Raw genomic sequence first — 18,040 nt, 5'->3', positions numbered from 1 at the left:
TGTGGGTGGTTCTTCCGTACATACATTTAGTATCCAGTCTGTGGGTGGTTCTTCCACCTTTGTTTCTTCAAACATTTTCCATAACTCAAGGACAGCAGATGTTTCTCTAGCTTCTTGCCTGTATATGTGGCGTGTAGGAAGGTGGTCATGTGCTGAAAAACAGCCTTAGACAGCGACCCATTCTGGGGCCAAGGCATAAACATCTTATTGGCGGTACCCTTAACCCACTCCTGGCTATATTTCTTCAGTTTTATTGCATGCTTGGGCAGTTGCTTGCATAAATGCGCAAGTGGGGTAACTTCCTCCATTCTTAATTTCGTGACCAACAATATTTACACAGTTCTTTAATCTTTCCACTAGTATGAGCGAGCACCACATACGCAAGCTCCAATCCAATTTTTTTTTTCGCTAAACAACAATTACTAAACAATTTACTAAAAACTCATCAATTCAAAGGCGATTCCCTCTTAGTTACGAAATCGCGTAAAGCCAAAATGCATTTCAATCAATCATCAATACAATAATTTCACATTTGACATGCACAGGACATATATGACAGACACTTGACAGACTAGACAGACGCCAGCTGGTCACACATATACATGCCTTCTAATCAATAACCCACAAACCCCTTTTGTGACGTCTTTAATCATCACCGTAGCCTAAATTGTACCCCCACTGTGGGCTCTGGGTTCACGTTCCTTCTGACCACTCTATAAAGCGCAGGAACAAGGCGAATCCTTATGTTTTTGCTCAGGTGCCCCCCTGGTATTCCTTACGTTTTTGCTCAGGTGCCCCCCTGGTATTCCTTATGTTTTTGCTCAGGTGCTCCCCTGGTATCCACTCTTTATTTCTTATGCTCGAGTCATTAATCCCCTATATAAATACCATCTTCTCTACTTCTACCTACTTTATTTTTTCTCCGCCACCCTCCGTTACCTTACCCTTATTTACTCTAATGCCTACGAGACATTTACCAAAGTAACGAGTTTGTTGTTTCACTCACCGATCGCATCTTTTCCTCTCTGGGACTTTGCGATCACCACCCCTTCCTCTTCCTGCTTTTAAGGTTTTCGTCTGATCTGCTGCCCGTGGTAATGAGAAGGGTTATGCTTGGAAAGGCGGGTTCCTTCAGACCCACTGCAGATTTCTCAAACTTTTAGTCTATCATTGTCCACGGGGAGCTTCTCAGTCTACTCAGCCGGAATGGCGAAAGGACTCGTGATCTTACCGAGGGCCCAGAGTTACTTCGTGCCGTCGGTCTGAAGGTGTCTTATAACTATCAATCGACAATCAATACTCAATGGCCGAAACCATCCTCACGCTACCAAGTGTTCAGGGAGGGGAGGAAGTTACTGACGGGCCCATAGGTCAGTACTCACCCTCCTGAGCTTGTAAGACAAGATAGCTGCACCATGTGAGGACAGTGGGTGCAAGATTCACATACTCCAGCACAACTCATAAATGAGGACTCAGTAAGTTGGCAAAGGGAAGTCCGTTTAATGGCAAGTACATCAAATAGGGAAAACAAATGGAAATCAGCAGCGTTGCGATGACCTCTCTCGCCCCGACTTCCCCGAACTTCAGTTGAACAGCCACTTTTATGCATAAAACTCTTCATCATTGACATCCAACTTTACAAAAATCATCATGCAATATAATTGGTTAGGAAAGGTAACTTAAGTATAGGTGCTATATCTGTATACAGTAACAGAGCATGTGGATTGGAAAACTCTTATCGGGTGGGCATCTATGTCCAACCCTCTACTTTACTCATGATAGACATCAATACAAGTACGACGTCTCATTGGTTCTACTGGCTATAGGACCCTAGATTACTTGGTCTATTGTGGTTAGGCAGGTTACACTCCTAGACATAAATCCCCATTTTAATTAGCAGCATGACTGTCCCAAGGTTCACCCTGCCTCCCTTCCATCAATCAGTATCTTAGGGCTATGTGTCAATTAGTTGGCTGGGTATGGCCTCGGGACTGTAGTCTCTTATCAGGAGAAGTTATGGCATCTTCGAGTTCTGGATGACATCAGGCGGTGGTACTTCTTCACGCCTGGCAGATGACATGTCTGTTCACCATGAATCTGCTTCAGTTTCCAGCTTTTATTGTATTTAATTCTGCTTCGGCTCTGCCACCTGCCTGGGCCTCTCTTATCTCGACCCTCACGGGCGAGCTGGTATACTCCAGAGCCTGATTCTTGCGAGTTGATGCTCTCCTCCCTTCTCTGGTTGACCTCGATTTCCTAGGCATGAGCCGCTCTTTGTTGAGTTTCGATTCCGCTCCTTCTCTTGCCTTTGGCTGGGTGTCGAAAACTTGGCCTGTCAGGCCTCTGGCTGCCTGGGTACATTTCTGCTTTTACAAAATGGAGTCGCACTTGTATAATGTGCTTCTTGAGGTACATATATATAGTCAGCGCATGCCGTTTCTATTATTCTACTAAGCATTGCAAGCAGTATCGGTTTCTTAGCATCTTGCGTTTCAGCCTATTTACACACGTTTAACAGGACGGTTGCTTCCATCTTGTCTCGCAGCACCGTTTCCTTATGTTTTAACATTGTCTCTTCTCTGTGTCCATTACATTTATTTTCGTAGCTACTAACACTGGCGTGCTTGTCTTCGATTGCTACTTTTGTTCATTTGCGAGTCTGTTCAGGCACTTATGTCATTTCTACTGGCCTTCCATTAAGGCTTTAGGGGTCTCTTCGTGGACCGCATGAAGGTGCTCCTCATTTCGTATCAGCGGCTGGTATGGCTGTCTGATAGGGTACCGCGCTGCCCAGGGTTGTCTTGTTATGGGCACTTCAACAGGCAAAGATCTCCTAATGTATACTGGGCACAGTCCCAGTGCGGCTCTCTGTTGGTTCATTTGCTCTTCATACGTCACACCCCTTGGCAGGTACCTTCCTGGCAGATCGAACTGAGGGGTTAGGGTGCAGGTCATGTCTGGAACCTCCTCTACACAGCATGACACATGCCATGATGATCTTGGCCACCTTCTCATGCCTGTAGAGGAGTGCCCCACCTGACCGGCTAAGGCAGCGAAACCGTGCCTTCAACAGGACAAAGGCCTGCTCAATGACCACACGGGTACAGGTGTGGGGTCGATTGTAGTCCTCCTTGTGCCTGTTCTGTGGGTTTCGGACAGGGGTGAGAAGCCACATCTTCAAGGGGTAGGCGCTGTCATCTGCATGGGAGGCAAAGAAAGGTATATGTCAGTGGATTCATAATGGACAGCTGTACTAGTCACACATGCCTGCAGATTATCGTTGGTCACATGCACATGTCCCTGTTTGTATGCACGCCATTTTAAGGCCCTCAATGTGTCCTGTGCAATGGAATAATGGTGTGGGTTGCATCTTCAAGATGATACACGGTGTGCACTGCCGTCTTGTTGGTCATGCATTGTGTACGCATACAGCTGTGTTCGTGTCAAATTTGTTATGTGTTGTGTTCTGTATGATTTTCTGACTGGTAGTGTTGGTAGTAGGCTCTCCGATATTATGCATTCTGCGCTGATTTTTCCCATGGTAACATGCAGCATTCCTGTGGTTGTGGCGGCCCTGTGACAGACAGTGGATTCCCTTGGTGGTTCTGTTCAATGCACTCCCATGGATGCTTGTTCTGTGTGGTGATTTGCTGGAGACAGCAGCAACATAGTGCATATACACTGCATGTTGCTGAATGGTGTTACAGAGGGCGAGGTCTGCTGATGAGTGGTGCACGTGTTGTGGGATGTGGGGTGGTTTACTGTTTGTCATGTTGTGATAGGTGTCGACCTTACTTCATTCCTAAGGGATTTCAGTGTCATGTTCTGTTTGGGATGCTTTGGGGCACATTGTTTAGTGATGGGAACATCGTGCTGTCACATCAACATTAACACTATGGTGGTGTGTGCATCTCCCTCCCATTTCAGTGCCTTGTGCCTGTCATGCAATTTACCAAGCAGCCAGGCACGTCGTCCAGCATGTCGCTCCATGAAGCGTGGTAGTGTGGGGTTCCGCAGGACCATAGAGTCATGAGTTGATCCGGGATATCGGGCACAACAATATGTGATGATCTTGCTAGCGTCGCATACCATCTGCACATTGATGGAGTGGTATTGCTTGCGGTTGCGGTACACCACCTCCATGGCATGCGGGACCACCAACTGTGGGTGCAGTCGAGGGCACCTATACAATTTGGCATGCCTGCCAGAGCATGGAAGCCAACTTTTGTATCATAAATCTCCTGGGGAGTCCGTGATAGGGATATTCATCCTTTGTGTGCTTGAGGAGGGCATCTAGCACTTGGTTCAGAATTGTGAGAAAATATGGGTTGTGATATGCCATGCATGTGCCCCACTGTGTGCTGGTAGGTGCCTGTGGCAAGGAAGTGGAACACCGACACTACCTTCAGTGGAGGGGGCACGGCGGTGCGTATTTCAATGAGGCTGACAATGTTGTTGTGTATCATGTCCACGATGGTGGTGATGGTGTCCCAGTCCAGACGGTACAGGGTGTGGATCTGCTTTGGGGTTAGGTTGAAAGGACTGGCTCTGATGCAAGGGATTGCGGGCTGCCTGCGTGGTACCGCTGGCTGCACTGATGGGGCATGCTGGGCCTGTCTCACCCTCCTTCTCCTTGTGCTTCTCCTCTGTGGTGCCTGCTGTTGCTGCTGTTGTTGCTGGTGTAGCAATGCAAGCATGTCCTCCAGCTCCAGTATTGCTACTACTATTGGAATCATCTTGGGTGGGAAGGGGTGTGGTGTGTGGGTGTGCTCCTTTTGTACTGGCGCAGACTCCATTGCCTCCACCTGTGGTGATTGTGTGCACCTGTGGCAGTTGGGAACACTGCACATAGCATTTTATGGTTGGTACGCGATGCCAATATTACCGGCATGCCGGTATCCCCTATTAGCACCTTCATGATGCCGGTATTTGCTTGTCAACCTGACTTGTGATTTCCTCCTATTAGCGGCATGCTGGTATTGCCGGTATGATGGACCGCGTGCCCGCGCCCATGTCGCTATTAGAGGCACTGTTATTAATGGTGCCTCTAATAGCGGGGTCTTAGGGAAGGCGCTAATAACGTTACCGCAAATTGAGATACCGTTATTAGCTCTGAAGTCCCTAACGGGCCCCGTCCATAACGCCCCCATAGGAGTACTGCCTAGGTTGTCCAACGCACGCCCAGAAATGCTCATGCCAGAAAAAATACAACCCTCTAGGGAAAAAAGGCCAATAGATTCTTGCAAGGATAACATGTTTTAATCATACCAACAAATAAGTAAGCCAGCAAAGAATTCTGCTGCTCAAGAACATTTTGCTGAAAAATGGTAAAAGCAGAATGTTATAAGGAAAGACATCGTCATCAATGACGCACACATATACAGTAAAAAACCCTATACATGGGTGGCCTGCTCTATAGGGGAAACCGGTCTGCTATTGGTAACATCCCAGTCAGTCCATCTTACATCAAATGGGGTCAGCTGGGCTCATCACTCCAGAGAACCAAGGTCGAGTTTGCAATTAGTTACTATGTAAAAAAATGCTAACCTATCATTATGGCGTGCACCTGGGAAACTCAGGGACTGGCACAGGGGGAGGTTTAAGATCATGTCGACTCGCACATGCTTCACTCAGGGCCTCATCACGAGTTTGGCGGTAATGCTTAAATCAAGCGGTCGCGCTATTACCGCCGGATTTAAGGGTCCGCCAAATCAGGGCTTCAGCAGATTTCTATCCAGCTATGAGCTGGGGTGAAATCCGCCGAAAATTTGCGCTATTACCACCGGCGGCAAATCGGCCGGCGGTAACAGTGCCTAAATTCCCCATTGAGCCCAATGGGGAATGGGGCATTCCCGCATGGGCTCAGTGGGGAATCCATTACCGCCAAACCCGTGATCCGGTGCTAATAGCGCTGGGGGGTTTGGCAGTAGGGCTAATACCACCGGCGGTAATACCGCTGGCGTTACCGCCCAACTCATGATGAGGCCCTCAGTCCATATCGCACTCTCCGCACCCAAAGTTTCCACCCTCACTATAATTGTTTCCACCCTGTACCTCATATTACAAAGTTTGTCGTTATGAAATAAGGTGGAATGGTTGTATTCTTTTAGACCTTTTATGACAACTGGGTTTATGGTTGGTGGTCTGAGGTCACCTACTATCGTGGAATTTAGGGGTATTAGACTGGGGCAGTTGTGGGTGTCATAACTCATGGTAGGCTGGGTGGGGATTGGAAGTCTGCTTTTGGCCTGGCTGCGATAAACATGCACTGTGAGGCACCTGGTACTGTCTTGCGGCCTTGCAGGGCGTATTTCTTCTTGGACTATCACGTATTAGCAACAGCTACGGAACAGATGACAGTTTATATCAGAGCTTCTCTATCATCAGTGCTTTGGCCTGTTCAGGTTTCTTCGATGGGTCTATGTTAACCATGCAGCCATGCAGGGGCGTATCTTTCTACCATAACTACAAGAAGGGCACATAATTATGTGCGCGCACTAAGTGTATGCATCTGCATTTCATGTAATATTGTGTTTGTGCAGGGTTTCTTAGCATGACCCCCTCTCCCTGGTACATTGCAAGTGTGGCTATAGGATTCACCTTACTCTAAAGTGCCTAGAGGGTTGGGAGAGGTTAATTTCCTTTCCAACAGTTGCATTCAGTGCATTTCACCTTGGTAGCCTTAGCCTTCGGTACATCCCCAACGGTGATAAAGAACCGCCACACCCATGATTCTCTCTGGGTGTTGGAGGTAGGCATTTCCTCTATCTCATCTTCTTGGTCCTCTAGATTATTTTCTGCTTCATTATGCTTTTATGTATTTATTTTATTTATTTATTTTATTTATTTTAATTCTTCTAATGCGCCACAAGCCCATAAGCCTCAGGGCATGTTTCCTTTGTCCAGGCACTCCAGCTGGTGGTGCTGTTGGAGGTGGTGGCTCGTAGGGACAAGGGATGGCTATGGCTTATGCCGTTTTTAAGTTAAATAGCAGTTGTACTAATATTCTTTCAAGCATGTGCTCTGTCCTGGATTGCAGACAGAAAATCAGTAAGAATAGGTCTAGTAGCTGTTCAAGGGTACATTTTCAGCTTGAAACTTCCTAGATCAGCTCAAAATGGAGTTTCAAGCACAGACACATTCGCGAAGTACGGACCCGTTCACTAACATGTGACACTGACTTGAAAGTCTGCGGTGACGTCAGAAGTTCGCGAATATCAGGGATCAAAAAAACAATGTAAAAAGTTAATAAAAGTGTTAAAAATGTTGCTAGGAGTTGGGGAATGGCAAAGTTTTAAGGTGAAACTTTCTAGACTGTCCGAATGTACTACTGTATTGAGGGTAAGAATGATATTAGGAAGTTGTAGCAAATTAGTGTGCACTTATAAAAATCCATGAAATTCAGTGAAAAAACTTTGTTAAAGGGATGTTATGGTTAAGTTGCACTAATAAAACCTGTGGTTTCAAGTAAAATCAAAAAACCCCAGAAATTTGCCAATTATGGTATGCTAAGCAACCTTAACTCGTGCCACAACCGTGTACTGCTAAAACTAACACCCTGGACAATAAAGATGACATCACAAATGTCATTGATGACATCACATATGAAATTAATTTTGATGAAAAGTTCTTACTAAGGGGTGTGTTTACAATGTTGGTAACAGGATGTCAGGAGTGATTAGAAGACCTATCATGAAGTAAAGAATGCACTCATCATAGGTATCAGAGTTCTGATATAACAGAAGGCACTGATATCCCACAGAGTGGTACTGAATGTATCAAACTCGGAAGGATGAAAGGCTGAGTTTACCCGGCCAGGATTCAAACCTGCCACATCAGGCGGTGCAAAGATATATGATATGAGTTATGTGTGTCTTCTTCCAAACCTCTCCTCAGTCAATGAGATCTCTTTGAGAGATGTGTGCCTACTCCAGAGAACACTGTCTAATCTGCAGCACTTAGGTTTGAATGGTTACCAGACATTTCGTCGAAAAAAAAAGGTCAACAGGACAAATGGTCGACACCATTTGGTCGAAAACCAAATGGTCGTATTTTTTGTTTTTTTGTATTTTCACTTTTTTTTCTAAAAAAACCCTTTTTTTCCCTAAACGAAAACTTTAAAAATATATATATAAATTAAAAAAAATTCGACCATTTGGTTTTCGACCAAATGGTGTCGACCATTTGTCCTGTCGACCTTTTTTTTTCGACGAAATGTCCGGACACCGGTTTGAATACCTGCACCTCCAGGCAGAAATTATGCTTGGACGCTTAAAGAAAGTGATGTTTGAGTTGGGTATCCTGTCTATTATTCAATGAACTCAAAAATAATTAAAATTGTGTTGTTTATGCGATCAGCATAATTAAATGGTCAATATTATCTGTTGTTACCCAGGTGTGCTGCCCGTATACCACAGCCTCTTTGCCCTGGCAACGAAGGATCTGGGCTGTTGGTTTCCTCCAAACCACATCTTTACTGTGGATGAAGAGACCTGTGAAGTTGTGGTGTACAGAATAAGGTACCTTAGCTTGATGTTGTGGGGATAATAACGTGTATGTTTATGTGTGGTGCCCAGGTGTTGCTGCAGTGTGCTGTGGAGAATTTGATACTTAATGCGTTGTGGTGTACATAGATGCTGCCTTAGAGTATTGTGATCAGGAGAATTAGTCACCCACATGTGCTCTGCAGAGCAAGCCACCTCATTGTGCTGTTGTGTATAGAATGGGTTAAGTGTTGGTATCCTGGAGAACAGAAGTAAAATCCGCATTGCAGCATTCTGGTATGCAAGTAAGGAGAGAGAGAACGAGAGAGAGAGAACGAGATTGAGAACGAGAGAGAAAGAAAGAACGATAGGAATACATACATTTAGACCTGGTGTGTGATTGGAATGGCATCCTAAATCTTTCTGATGGTTACATAGATGATATTCTGGTCATATGGAAGGGAGATGTCAAGTCCTTGAAAGAATATCACAAGTTTCTGAATACGAATGACTACAATCTTCAACTGACAATGGAAGAAAGCCCGCACAAAATACATTTTTTGGACCTGGAACTCTACATTGATAACAACAAAATACAATCAACACTCTATACCAAACCCACAGCAGGATACAGCATATTACATGCTAAGAGCAACCATCCACAACACATCATCCGTAATATACCATTAGGAGAATTCATCAGGATCAAAAGAAATTGCACTCAGGCGAGTGAAATGACTAAACATGTGGAAATAGCCATCAACAAATTCCAAGCAAGAGGCTATGAAAGAGCACAATTGATGAAAGCACATTCAAAAACAAAGAAACGATCGAGAAATGAACTGCTACAAAACAAATCAAAAAGAAAAAAGAATGAATCACAAAACACGATGAGATTCATAACATCATACAGTGCAGACCACATGATTTTGAAAAGAAATTTGAACAAACATTGGCATTTATTGAGATTGGACAACGACCTAAGGAGCCATATAGATGTTCAACCAAGCATAACCTACAGAAAAGCAAAAAACCTTAAACAGATTCTATGCCCCTCGCATTTTGAACGAGAATTAGCACAGAAAGGAAGACACAAAATGTGGACAACGGATAAACTAAAGGGAAATTACAAATGTGGGATGTGCAACCTTTGTAAATATTCAGAGAATAGAAAGAAGAACATAAATTTACTGAATGGGAAAAAACATGAAATCAAAGATTTCATTAATTGTAACTCCACTCATGTAATTTATGCCCTAGAATGTATCTGCAAGAAATTATATGTGGGCAGCACAATAAGAACACTAAAAACAAGGATATCAGAGCATCTAAGAACAATCAAAAATCATGACATCAGATATCCTTTGGGAAAGCACTTCGAAATGGAACACACAGAAGCCAACACAGATGACATCAGGTTCTTCGGCTTGGAACTAGTTCGACCTCCACCAAGGGGTGGGAACAGAGAGAAAATATTACGACAGAGGGAAGCTATCTGGATCTGCAATCTAGACTGCTGCAATAGCAGAATGAATTTTGATACTGAATTAGGACATTTTCTTGGATAAATGTCTGAATGAGAAGGAATACCCATTCTATAATATGAAGATAACTGTTGTGCATGAATGTGAAATCTGGGCTAAAAGGTATCACGAATACCCATTTTAACATGGAATTAAGCATCTTTCACTAATTAATGAAATCCCCAGAAACATAAAGAAAACTCCCCTCTAGACCTAATATATTTAATGTACATAACTTATTCAAAAATCCATTTACACATCGCTATGTAAAAATACCCAACAGTAATCAACAAATAGTTTTGCACGAATATTAGTTTCCCTCCCAGCTTTCATAATAGAATTCTCCACTTACATGCTAATAATGCTACCATTGGGTCCTTTAGAACTAAAATATATCCATACATAAGAATGGCGCTCGTGCGATGTAAGCCGTGTTGTCATCACGCTTACGCAAGCACAACAGGGCACGTAATGGCGTCATCACGCAAAAGCGCGATGACGCACATAAATAGCCGGCCATCTTTGACTGATCCGCATCGTCTACAACGATCGGATCTTGCGTGTGGCCAAAGAAACCAAGATCAGGAATATTCACGGTACAAACCTAAGGTAAGAACAATGACCATTCTATCCAACACATAATCCCAACACATAGAGGGCAACTATACCCAATTGAATTTATAACACTTGGCTAAACTTATTGTTTATCCATTTATTTTTAGTGGGCTAATGACTGCCTAGGAAAGCACGAAGCATGAAAGATCAGCCTAACGGCATACTACTTGAACTAATGGCCACAAGCTAACGAATTGGGAGCTACATTAGAAATACTTGATCTTGAAGTAAGTAATACAAAAGCTACCCTGCGCATCTACTGTTGCAGCTTTTTTAATTTCTCATTTTTAAAATGTATTGGACCCAAAGATAGAACAAACAATCACATCTATTATTATTTTTTGTTCCCTTAATTTGCAGGCAAAAAAAACATTCTTTTGAATTTGATTACGACCATACTAGATCATAATAACCCTCCTGACGAACCATCCTGACTGGATGGAGAAACACGTGTAGAAAGGCTATCGAGTTTTTCATTGCTGAATACTCACTTTAGAATCAAATGCAACAAACGACAATTGTTCTGTATGAATGAAGTATAGAGCATTTGCAAGAATTTTCAGCTGTTATGAAACAAATATTGCTTTGAAAAAGAAAAATCGAATGCAACAAACAACTGTTTTGTATGAATGAAATTCAGAGCAACTGCAAAAATCTCCAGCTCAGTCTCAAATTAAATATTGCTTTGAAAAGGATTGCTTTGTAAGGAATTACTTTTTGAATTGATTATAATTAAGGACTCAAAATCAACTATTGGAGCGCACTTACCATCTCTTTTACAAATTCCATTTTCACTTTAAGCACTGTTCAGTCGCAGTGATTCAGAGATAAGGTGCTGCAAACAATCACAAATTCATTCTAACCATATCTGGAAACTCTCCATAATTGTTCAGACTGGACTTAACTAACACCTTCTGATGGATATATTTGTTCTGACAGGTTTTTCTTTCCCAACTGGTTTGGAGTGGGGAACCCAAAATCCATGCGCTGTGGATGGATGAAGGGCAGAGATAACGCGGTCCTGGATAATGCTGTCATTGACTATCTCTTTTCGCAGGTGAGTCCAGTGTCACCTGTATGATGGTATCACAGGTGGAAGAGTGGAACGCAAGAACACAGATTCTCCCAGCTCGAAGCAGTGTATTTATAAATAGGCTTGAGACTACCAGCTCAGAAGGCTGCGTTCTTGTCAGTTTAGCTCGGATGCTTGTTTGTATATAGCTGTGTTTTTGCACCCCCCCAGCTCAAAAGGGCATGTGTATGTGGTGGGTGCTGCTATTGCTATACTTGTGAGAACAAGACCTTTAACACACTGAAAATAGCAAATTACAACACAGCCTGGGGAAACACCCTTCCTTTGTTGCCATATTTTCTTGGGGACATTCCTTGTTCCTCACTAGAAAGTTGTGTGTCAACTAGGTCATCACAAGTAAGCCCTAGCTTTGTAATGTAATGAATGTAATGTAATGCGAGCTTATATAGCGCTCTTCTGCCAATGATGTTGGCCTCACTGTGCATGTCTCTATAAGAAAGAAAAGCGGGATGTGTTCGTCTGATAGCGGAAAGGCAGATGCAGAAACCTGTGATGTTGATGGATGCAGGTCAGAAGTACCCATCACTCGTGTCCCGATATGAACATTTCTATGTTGTTTGTGGTTGGTACGGACCGGGCAGGTTAGCCAACAGGCAGCTCCTGGATTCTGGAGTGCAAAAATTGATAGAATGGTTATTGATAGATGAGGGATGGGGTCTGAGTCTGTTAAGTGCGCTCGACCTGGTCGATCAGCTGAAGGTGTGTGAGTAGCGTAAGGATGCAAGATTTTAGTAGTAGTTACTGACAGTTAAGAGGTGGTGGTGGGGTGAGGGTAGTCAGGGCGTTGCTTCCTTCCTCTTAGTTGTAGATTTCACTGATATTCAGATGCAGACCATTGTAACACAGCAAAGTATCCATCAATCACATTTGTTTCCCAAAGATGGTCGCACAAAGAATTACACAATTGGTCCTCATAAAGAAGCCCAAGTTTCTAGTGCACAGTTTGTAGTCTGTTACTATTACTTTTAATTTCTTTCAAAGTGGTTGGTTGAAAAAAGCAGAGTCTTGAGCTGTTTCCTGAAAGTCAGGTGGTTCACTTCATGGAAGAATGATTTGAGTAGGGTGTTCCACAGTTTCATGGACATAACTGAAAAAAAGAATCTTCCTTGAAGTTTCTTGTAAAGGTTGGGGACTAGCACTAGAGCAGCATTGCTGTACCTAAGTGTTCTCGTTGGAATGTAGCGCTGAAACTTATTTCTGAAGGAGGAATGGCCCCCTCCATGGTATGATTGATGGGGAATGCACAAGGTTTTTTAATTAACTCTCTTTTTGATGGGTAGCCAGTGGAGAATACATACATGCATGAACGGAATGTGGAATCTTTCCTGATGTTTCTGGTAGTTTACCATGGATGAAGATGATGATGAGATTACTTACTGGGAATTCCTCTTACTCTAGTACAACTCATCGTTGTCCTGTCATTACTGAGAGGACAGGCACCATTTTGCCTATGCATTATAATACTACCAAATAACTCCTGTCCATAGTTGTAGTAAATACAGAGTCATCCTCTGAAGATTCACCTGTACTGTACCAAGTAGCAACCCAACCCCTCCAGGGTGAGAGCATGGGAATGACTTACCTATGAGGACAGAAAGCAGTGCCAAAAATATTGCAAACATGAAACAATGAGTCAACAATTAGGCAATATCCATTTACAATTTATTTTGTATGCTCAATACACTTAGTACTCAACAGAGCCCAGGACAGTGCCCTCAAATTCAGCCTCTGAGTCAACAAAGGTTATTTATAATCTGCCATGAACATATTACACACACTCAGGTCAGTCTCCTCCACCATCGTCCATAAGCCATAAAACTACAACACTGCTCACCAAACATCAGAAGGTGGGACCCTGAACAATAATTGCACTACTTCCCGAAGAACAACAAAACGGCAAACCTACACTCAACAGTCAACAGATTGTAACGCAAACACTTCTGTCAAGCATTCAACTGCAACTAAAAGGGATCTTCGCTAATCTCAAATTCAATCATCCGCCCTACAACCAGTTCAGCTCTCCATCTACTATCACCTTACTATACACCCACGGACCAGCGCAAACATGGCAGCATTATTCCTTTCTATACCACATCAATTTGAAAGAGCATTGCCAATGCTCACATCTTTAGCTCTCTCACACCCACTCACTCCTGGGCTTAACCGGAAAGTCCAGCTCTTTCTCCTAGTTTTGACTAATGTGTGGTTATATGTGGTTTGTTGCAGTGACGCTTGGGTATCTGTTTTTCTCAAGGGGAGAACCCAAGTGCCATAACCACAAACCATATAGTACCATACTAGCACTCAAGACTCAGGCACTTTCAACCTGCACTCATCAATGCTTCACATCTCACATTTATCTTCCCTTCTAACCTACTAACACAGCAACTGCATCTCTTTTCTTGAAGAGTCATGCTCTACTAGACCACCAAAATGGCACTGGTAAGCTATACATGACCACTTTACTTTACATATAATTTTAGCATATACCCAAATGGCTGCAGACAACATCCACTAATTAACACTCTGGCAGCTCCTATGGCTTTGACATGTCCCTCGTATAACACCCCAACATTCCATGTGGGCAAGGGACTTGTGCTATCTCACTAGCTATGCTGGTAGAAGAAAGCCATCCACCAAGAATAGGTGTAGAAGGTTTCTTCACCCTATGACCCACTCCTAAATTGACTAAAAGGGCAAAACCTCTTCTATTAGTTCCAAGTATATTTCCCATGCCGCTACCACGTCCAGAGGGTTTATTGGGTTGCAATATCCTGGATTTCAAGAACCAGAAGTGCAGGGAGTACAAAGCCCAAATTAATGTGGAATTAGACATCACCTTAGGGCAGACCTCTGTTGAAGTATAGTGGATGACCCCCTCTGGAAGAAACCTCAGATCGGGAGGAATGCAGAAGAGAGCTCCTAGCTCACCCAAGTGTTTGGCCAAAGTGACAACCCGCAAATAAAATGTGGAAGCATTTTTAATGTGACTTAAAACTGCAATTCAGTTGGTGTACTTGAAGACCCCTCAGGACCAGCAATCATACCATGTCAGAAAGCGATAGTGGAACCTAGTTCTGGCTATGTCAAACCCCATTGGAATACAAGCATCACTTCCCCACCCGCAATCACAGCTAAGCCCGTCCAAGATTCTCTGAATGGTAGCTGTTGTTTGACATCAAAGAGAGGACACTTGGAGATCATAACTGCATTCCCTTTTTAGGGAAGATGAGAATCGAACAGTGCTCACATGAGTTTGAAGACCTCCCTTGATCCATTCTTAACCACTGGCCCTGGACAACCCAGGTTTCCTTCATATGAAAGGAGACAATGGAATCAGACATGAATAATCCAGGGAGGTCAGCTGCCATTGTTTTAACAGAAGATCACTAAGGGCTTCATGTGATGTATGGCCACAATTATAACAAACACACATGTTGCTGTGTAGCTCTGCACTTGAATCCACTTGCACTCACCTGTCCTGTTTTTTAACAAAATTCTTTGGTGCGTCCGGTGAGTTGCTGCGAACACTCGAAGGAGAGACTATCGGCACCTACACATACAGTTCACTGAAAAGGATGCAAGGCAGATTTCGTGAGGTTAAGTTTGCATCAAACCTTTTTAGAAGACTCAAACAAAGGGATGTTCCCAAATTGAACAATAGCAAGAACATTGACCCTTGATATGCTTAACTCCACTGATTTATTGTCATGCCCGCGCCGCTGGCGCACGTATTGGCAACCATCATGGACTACTTGGTACTCATTTATCCTCCTAATACGCCTTGAACAACTCCTTTTCAGGCCTTGGTCTTTTATTTCCATTTGCTCAACTTTGGTTCTTTCTTATTTTATTCAATTAACTGCATTTACCATAATGCACCTGGCTACAGTCCTCAATTCCTGGCTATTCTCATTCATCGTTATTGGGACCACAATCCCCAGAAGCCCTAGCGGCCAGTGCTGCTTCCACCTGCTCAGGACCAGAGAGGGAGGAGGCAGATTGTCTTCAGGTGTGCCGCTCCAGGTGCTGTCAATTAGCCTGCCTCAGAACAGGGCAGGGCTGTATATAAGCAGCTGCCTGCAGAAGCACAGTGTCTTGCATCTTGTGATCTCCCCGCTCCTGTTTGCCTTGACCCTCTACTTTGTATGCTGTTCCTGTTGCTGCATTATCCTGTTTTGATCCAGTGCCCTTTCCGGGCTCCCTGCCTTGCAGCCTGCTTCACTCCAGCTGCCTACAGTCCTTGTCCTCTGGGCTCCCTGCTCTGCAGCCTGCCTCACTCCGGCTGCCTACAGTCCTTGTCCTCTGGGCTCCCAGCCCTGCAGCCTGCCTCACTCCGGCTGCCTACAGTCCTTGTCCTCTGGGCTCCCTGCCCTGCAGTCTGCCTCACTCTGGCTGCCTACAGTCCTTGTCCTCTGGGCTCCCTGCCTACAGCCTGCCTCACTCCGGCTGCCTACAGCCCTTGTCCTCTGGGCTCCCTACCTTGCAGCTTGCAACCCTCTGCTGTCTCCAAGCCCTTGTCCTCTGGGCTCCCTACCTTGCAGCCTGAACCTCTTTGCTGCCTACAGCCCTTGTCCTCTGGGCTCCTTCCCTGCAGCCTGTCTCCCTCCGCTGCCTACAGCCCTTGTCCTCTGGGCTCCCTGCCTTGCGGCTTGCTACACTCCTCTGTCTTACAGCCTGTTTTACACTTAGCTGCCTACGGCCCTGCTCCTCTGGGCTCCCTACCTCGCGGCCCTATTCTTTTGGGCTCTCTGTCTGTCGTCTACTACTAATCTCTCTCTGACCTGTTCTTCTGGACTCTGTGCCTTGCAGCCTACTGCAGTCCTCCGCAGTCCACTACAGTTTGCCTGCACCTAGTGCCACTCTTGACTGCAGACCTGCTTCCTACTTTGCAGCCCTTCTGTTTTCCTGACTGCTGCACCCTTGTTCTCTTCCTTGAGTCCTCTGTACTCCATCTACTTCAGTCTAACTGCCTTTGCTTCATTTCCTTCTGCTAGATTGCTCATTAACTTCCTTTTCGCTGGATATATCTGTTCTTGTCTTCTCATGCGTCTTATGTAATCCCTTTGTACAGAGCTTGCCTGTTGGTTTCCGGCAGGCAACCTCTGCCCCTTCCCTTTTCGCGTTTTCAGTGTTACAGACACCCAGTGCTGTTGTTCCCAGCCATGAGCATACAGCGTTGGCCTCTGTTATAGCAATCTGTGCAGAAGGCTGGAGTTTCCTAAGGTTCGTGGAACACTCTTTCCCATTTCAGCATACACCCCAAGAGGGAATCCAGTTTGTTTGTATCTTTTGCCCCTTTTGGCTCACAGCTACAATTTCCTACTCTTCTTTCTTGTTGAACTTTCTGCTGTGTGTGCTTATCTGCTACCTTACTTTAGCACAGCCACCCAAAACCTACCTGGGTACCCTGTGCCACTCTTGACAGAGTGCCATTTTTGACGGAATGCAAGACCAAAAAGATTCTTGTTCCATAGGCAGGAAAGGCACACACAGATCAAAGATGCCTTCTTTTCGGTTCAAGAAACCTCTACAAAAATCTAAAGTTTTCCTAAGGACAGCAAACAAAAACCCTAGTTTAAAAGACAGACTTGCCCTAGTAAACAAAGGTTTACAAGCACAGTACTACACTCACTGGCTCTCTGACCCTTCTATGTATAACTACTATGACATTTGCAACAATGATCCACAGTCTCTATCTGTAGAAGAACTACAGCAAGATAACGAATTCTTGCAGATTTTGTTAGTCCAACCAGTGGATAACACTCATGCGCGTTCTGGCATTACTTTTGACACTGCTTCAACCAAAGGTGTTGCACTCATTGTGGCAAACTCTCAACCAGAGTACGTTATTGCCAAAGTGACATCCTCAAGATCAGCTTGGCAAGCTACACAACCTCCCGAGACTACCGATACCACTCATTTAACAGGACAAGACATTCAGTATCCTGAAGTTAGAACAGCTGGTCCTGGGTACAAAGGACCAATACTGACCATCGCTTGTCTTAATGCTTCCCCTGTAGCTACTAACCACGATAACTCTAAGGTCAGTCTTCAGATTGTAACACCTGGCTTTTCTGCTACACCAGATTCCGAAGTTGTAGAACTGGCTAATGGAACATACCAGTTTCAAGAACAGCTCTTGCGCTTTAAAAGACAAACCCAAGACCTCTATAATGAATTTGTCTATCTGCATTATAAGAATCTAGCAAAGGGACACAATTTACCAGACCATCTGACACTATGTCCAACACCCGACATTCTGTCTTTAGAGTTTAACAGATTAAGGCCTGTACTGGTAATACAGAAGAGGATACAGACTTATA

The 18,040-nt window shown here is 44.3% G+C and overlaps 1 protein-coding gene across 1 annotated transcript in view; it reads left to right on the top strand.

Moving 5' to 3' along the window:
• Positions 1-18,040, top strand: part of JAK3 (Janus kinase 3) — a 576,597-nt gene that overhangs the window by 106,020 nt on the left and 452,537 nt on the right. The window contains exons 3-4 of the mRNA XM_069648742.1: positions 8,396-8,519; positions 11,561-11,678. Coding sequence (XP_069504843.1) covers positions 8,396-8,519; positions 11,561-11,678 — 242 coding nt within the window. The remainder of the gene's footprint in view (positions 1-8,395; positions 8,520-11,560; positions 11,679-18,040) is intronic.

The sequence above is a fragment of the Ambystoma mexicanum genome, chromosome 1p (genome assembly GCF_040938575.1).
Source record: "Ambystoma mexicanum isolate Mex_15411 chromosome 1p, UKY_AmexF1_1, whole genome shotgun sequence".
Taxonomy (NCBI): domain Eukaryota; kingdom Metazoa; phylum Chordata; class Amphibia; order Caudata; family Ambystomatidae; genus Ambystoma; species Ambystoma mexicanum.
This window is presented reverse-complemented; position numbering and strand designations above follow the sequence as displayed.